At 48.2% G+C, this 6,000-nt stretch overlaps 1 protein-coding gene across 5 annotated transcripts in view; it reads right to left on the bottom strand.

Moving 5' to 3' along the window:
* Positions 1-1,344: 1,344 nt before the first annotated feature.
* Positions 1,345-6,000, bottom strand: part of NMNAT1 (nicotinamide nucleotide adenylyltransferase 1) — a 44,507-nt gene continuing 39,851 nt past the window's right edge. For 4 of the 5 annotated variants that reach the window (XM_017957050.3, XM_017957042.3, XM_017957046.3 and 1 more), the window contains 2 exons: positions 3,589-3,728; positions 1,363-2,165 (listed from right to left, as the gene is read on the bottom strand). In XM_017957050.3, coding sequence (XP_017812539.2) covers positions 1,765-2,165; positions 3,589-3,728 — 541 coding nt within the window. In that variant the 3' untranslated portion in view covers positions 1,363-1,764. Of the gene's footprint in view, positions 2,166-3,588; positions 3,729-6,000 lie in introns of all 5 variants that reach the window. The other variant, XM_003891083.5, reaches the window with a different exon arrangement.

Here is a 6,000-nt window from a genome sequence, read left to right as displayed (position 1 = left end):
TTATATGGCAGCATCAACGGTATCCTTGGCGTTGGGAGAAAAAGCCAAGCTTGCTCTCTATACAAAGCTTGTTCTTTGTACAAAGTTGTTGCTCCATAAATAGTGCAACAATAGGATCAGGCTGAGTGCAGTGGCTCACGCCTGTAATCCCAGCACTTTGGGAGGCCAAGGTGGGCAGATCACCTGAGGTCAGGAGTTCAAGATTAGCCTGTCTAACACGGCAAAGCCCCATCTCTACTAAAAATACAAAATTAGCTGGACATGGTAGTGGGCACCTGTATCCCGGCTACTCGGGAGGCTGAGGCAGGAGAATTGCTTGAACCCAGGAGGCGGAGGTTGCAGTGAGCCGAGATGGTGCCACTGCACTCCAGCCTCACAGAGTGAGATTCCATCTCAGAAACAAAAAACAATAGGATCATTGCACCCTTCCCAGGGCTCCTGCAAGGGTCCCCACAAGCCTTGTCCAGTGAGGTCCTGAGGTCAGTACAGTCACAGCTGAGCAGGGCACAGGCACTTCTAAGTAGGAAGGCACGACAGCACGAGAGAAGTTTCCAGCATTGGAACCTTTCTGCAGTTTACATGACACTTCAGATGAACGAGGTATAGTTTCCCAGAGGAAGTCCAAATTCAGTTCTGATAGCTTCATCTTGCTCTGTCATGACTTTTCAGGGCTCCTTCAACTCTTAAACTCCAAGAAGCTAAGGAGAAAATGACCCTCATCTGCAGGATTTGAGGCTCCAGCCTTTCACTGACTTGGCAGATGGATCCTGAAACCTGCTCGCTGTCAGGCTTTTTTTTTTTTTTTTTTTTTTTAAGATGGAGTCTCGCTCTGTCACCCAGGCTGGAGTGCAATGGCACGATCTTCGCTCACTGCAACATTCTGCCTCCCAGGTTCAAGCAATTCTCCTGCCTCAGCCTCCCTAGTAGCTGGGATTACAGGGGCCCACCACGATGCTCAGCTAATTTTTTGTATTCTAAGTAGAGATGCGGTTTCACCATATTGGCCAGGCTAATCTTGAACTCTTGACCTCACGTGATCCACCTGCTTGGGCCTCCCCAAGTGCTGGGATTACAGGTGTGAGCCACCATACTCGGCCTTTTTTTTTTTTTGAGATGGAGTTTTGCTCTTTTGCCCAGGCTGAAGTGCAGTGGCATGACCTTGGCTCACTGGAACCTTTGCCTCCCGGGTTCAAGTGATTCTCCTGCCTCAGCCTCCCAAGTAGCTGGGATTACAGTCATGCGGCACCATGCCCAGCTAATTTTTTGTATTTTTAGTAGAGACTCCATCTCAAAAACAAACAAACAAACAAAAACATATTTTAATTTACCATTGATTTTTACTACTTTTTTTTTTTTTTTGAGACGGAGTCTTGCTCTGTCACCAGGCTGGAGTGCAGTGGTGCAATCTCAGCTCACTGCAAACTCCACCAACTGGGGTCAAGCGATTCTCCTGCCTCAGCCTCCCAAGTAGCTGGGACTACAGGCACATGCCACCACACACAGCTAATTTTTGTATTTTTAGTAGAGATGCGGTTTCACCATATTGTGGCCAGGATGGTCTCTATCTCTTAACCCTGTGATCCACCCGCCTCGGCCTCCCAAACTGCTGGGATTACAGGCGTTAGCCACTGCGCCCAGATGATTTTTACTAAACTTTTAAGCTTTAGTTTAGGCAACAGATCACAACTTCTTTCCCCAGTTAGTAACACCCAGATCGTTTCAGATCCCCAAATGGGAAGTACAAAATATCATGCTGTAGAATTCCTATGTCTTAGCTTCTGCAGTGTTTCTCTGCAAAGGGGCCAGGATGACCCCAGCATTCCTGTCTTCACTCTCAGAGCTGTACAAATTATGCTTTTCAATGTATTCTTGGACAAGATCTGGTACTAAGTAGCGAATGCTCTGGCCCCTTCTGAGGGCTCTCCGGATTTTTGTGGATGAGATGTCATTAGTGATCCATTCATTCACCACGTGAATGTTGCTCCGGTGTTTCCACAGCACATCCGATTCATAGATAAATTTCTGAGCATCATTTCCAGCCCGAGTAACACATATGAGCCCATAGTTGGCCACAATTTGGGTGATGTCTTCACTCTTCCACAAATTGGGAACAGCAAAGGACTCCAATAAATCTGCCCCACACAGCAGCTTGACCTTTGGCACCGCTGGGAAGAATAAAACAGAGCTTTGGGGTATGATTTTTCTTCCCCTCTACCTCCTCCAAGTGGAAAGGGGTTTACTTTTCTAATAACCCACTGTATCAAAATGAAGGTATGTACGTGCTTTTCAAGAATGAGGGTTCAGGCCGAGTGTGGTGGCTCACGCCTGTAATCCCAGCACTCTGGGAGGCCGAGGCGGGTGGATCACTTGAGGTCAGGAGTTTGAGACCAGCCTGACCAACATGGTGAAATACCGTCTCTACTAAAAATACAAAATTAGCCAGGGGTGGTGGCGCATGCTTGTAACCCCAGATACTCGGGAGGCTGAGGCAGGAGAATCGCTTGAACTCGGGAGGCAGAGGTTGCAGTGAGCCAAGATCATGCCATCGCACTCTAGCCTGGGCAACAAGAGCAAAACTCTGTCTCAAAAAAAAAAAAAGAATGGGCCGGGCGCGGTGGCTCAAGCCTGTAATCCCAGCACTTTGGGAGGCCAAGACGGGTGGATCACGAGGTCAGGAGATCGAGACCATCCTGGCTAACACGGTGAAACCCCGTCTCTACTAAAATATACAAAAAACTAGCCGGGCGAGGTGGCGGGCGCCTGTAGTCCCAGCTACTCGGGAGGCTGAGGCAGGAGAATGGCGTGAACCCGGGAGGCGGAGCTTGCAGTGAGCCGAGATCCGGCCACTGCACTCCAGCCTGGGCGACAGAGTGAGACTCCGTCTCAAAAAAAAAAGAATGACAGCTCACAGTTTTTATGAGAATCAGATTCCCAAAAGAGACCTAGGACACCTCAAAGATTGGAGACCACTGCAGGAGAAATAAGCTCCCAGTGCCTTTTACTCTCCTTCACTTCATGAAACTAATAAGGGGCATTTTCCAGACACCCACAAGTGTGCGATGTAAAACGAAAATAAAGGCCAGCCATAGTGGCTGACACCTGTAATCCTAGCACTTTGGGAGGCCAAGGCAGGAGGACTGCTTGGGGCCAGGAGTTCAAAACCAACCTGGCCAACATAGTGAGACTCCATCTCTAAAAAACAAAAAAATAAGGCCCAGGCGCCATGGCTCACCCCTGTAATCCCAGCACTTTGGGAGACCAAGGCGGGCAGATTACAAGGTCAGGAGATCGAGACCATCCTGGCTAACATGGTGAAACCCCATCTCTACTAAAAATACAAAAAAAATTAGATGGGCGTGGTGGCGGGCACCTGTAGTCCCAGCTGCTTGCGAAGCTGAGGCAGGAGAATGGCGTGAACCTGGGAGGCGGAGCTTGCAATGAGCCGAGATCGCGCCACTGCACTCTAGCCTGGGCGACAGAGCAAGATTGCCTCAAAAAAAAAAAAAAAAAAAAAGAAATACACAGGGGTTTGCTCAGCTATAGAATCTTATCAACTCTAGTCCGTGGGTCCTGCTAAAACATACAAACCTTTTGTTTTTGGCTCTAGGGATTTCTTTTGACTAGAATCTTGTTTTTCAGTCCACTTCCTCTTCCTTCCAAGCCTTTCTAGCGTAGGTGAGTTCTGCGGGTGATCACAGTTACTAGCCTCCAATTTCTCTTGATGGTGTCTATAAAACAACAAAACAATAGAATATTTCTCCTTCTCACATGCTCCATTAGAATATAACATGAACGGCCGGGCGCGGTGGCTCAAGCCTGTAATCCCAGCACTTTGGGAGGCCGAGACGGGCGGATCACAAGGTCAGCAGATTGAGACCATCCTGGCTAACACGGTGAAACCCCGTCTCTACTAAAAAATACAAAAAACTAGCCGGGCAAGGTGGCGGGCGCCTGTAATCCCAGCTACTGGGGAGGCTGAGGCAGGAGAATGGCGTAAACCCGGGAGGCGGAGCTTGCAGTGAGCTGAGATCCGGCCACTGCACTCCAGCCTGGGCGACAGAGCGAGACTCCGTCTAAAAAAAAAAAAAAAAAAAAAAGAATATAACATGAACATTATTTATAGCGGGCGTGGCGGCTCACGCCTGTAATCCCAGAACTTTGGGAGGCTGAGGCGGGTGGATCATGAGGTCAGGAGATCAAGATCATCGTGACTAACACGGTGAAACCCCGTCTCTACTAAACATACAAAAAATTAGCTGGGCGCGGTGGCGGGCGCCTGTAATCCCAGCTACTCGGGAGGCTGAGGCAGGAGAATCCCTTGAACCTGGGAGGCAGAGGTTGCAGTGAGCCAAGATTGCACCATTGCACTCCAGCCTGGGCGACAGAGTGAGACTCCGTCTCAAAAAAAGAAAAAAAAAAAAAAGAATATCATTAACATTACTTATTTATTTATTATTTTGAGATGGTGCCTTGCTCTGTTGCCCAGGCTGGAGTGCAGTGTACAATCTTGGCTCACTGTAACCTCTGGCTCCTGGGTTCAAACAATTCTCTTGCCTCAGCCTCTTGAGCAGCTGGGATTATAGGTGCGCACCACCACGCGTGGCTAATTTTTTTGGTATTTTTAGTAGCGATGGGGTTTCACCATGCTGGCCGGGCTGGTCTTGAACTTCTGACCTCAAGCGACCTGCCCACCTCAGCCTCCCAAAGTGCTGGGATTACAGGCCCCTGGCCAACAATATTTATTATATGCCACACATTGCACTGAATCCTTTACATGGATTATCTGATTAAGTCTTCTCAACATAAGATGACTGTTGTGGAAGACTAAAAAAATTAAAAATCTTCTCTGCTGGGCGTGGTGGCTCACGCCTGTAATCCCAGCGCTTTGGGAGGCCAAAGTGGGTGGATCACCTGAGGTCAGGAGTTTGAGACACAGCCTGACCAACATGGAGAAACCTGGTCTCTGCTAAAAATACAAAATTAGCTGGGTGTCGTGGTGCACGCCTGTAATCCCAGCTACTCGGGAGGCTGAGGCAGGAGAATTGCTTGAACCCAGGAGGTGGAGGTTGCAGTGAGCCATGATCGCGCCATTGCACTCCAGCCTGGGCAGAAGAGCAAAATTCCGTCTCAAAAGAAAAAAAAAAATCTTCTCAACATCCTGTGTCATAAATATTATTATCTCCATAAGGGAGGGGAAAAAGGAGGCTTACAGTTGCAACTCCAGCTCCTAGCACAGTCTATGAAACACAGGAGGCATTCAATAACAATTTGATTGAGTGAATGTTTTGGGGTTTTTTTGGTTTGTTTTTTAGAGACACAAGCTCACTCTATTGACCAGGATGGAGCACAGTGGCACAATCGTAGCTCGCCGCAACCAAGAACTCCTGGGCTCAAGTGATCCTACTGCCTCAAACTCCCAAATAGCTGGGACTACAGGCATGTGCCACCATGTTCAGCTAACTTTTGTTTTTTTGAGAGATGAGGCCTCACTATGTTGCCCACACTGGTCTTGAACTCCTGGCCTCAAGCAATCCTCCTGCCTCAGACTCCCAAAGTGCTGGGATTACAGATGCGAGCCACCATGACCAGCCTGAACGTTTTGGTTATTACAAAGCGACTATATTATTGCCACCTTGCAGCTAGTTTCACTGAAAATACTTCTGATTTTAATATGCTGCTCATCTCTTGTATCAGAATTGTTTATTACCCCATTGAGAGAGGACACTGACTAATTTGCCTAAGGTCATTTAACTTACAAGTATTAACAGCAGAGCTAGGACTTGAACCCCAGCAGTCTGGTCCAGAGCCCACACTCTTGATCACTGAAGAGTGTGGCTTAATCTTGTAACAAAGAACCAGAACACCAAGGAGAAGGTCCTAGAGCGGCAAGGGCCTGAGGCCTTAAAGGAAGGGGCCCTAAGCAGGATTTGTGTATAGCTCTATTCTGGGCTGGTAGCAGGGTGCCCACTGTTTCCAAACTGTGCAATGTTACCCAAATAA

Source organism: Papio anubis, chromosome 1 (genome assembly GCF_008728515.1).
Source record: "Papio anubis isolate 15944 chromosome 1, Panubis1.0, whole genome shotgun sequence".
NCBI lineage: Eukaryota > Metazoa > Chordata > Mammalia > Primates > Cercopithecidae > Papio > Papio anubis.
This window is presented reverse-complemented; position numbering and strand designations above follow the sequence as displayed.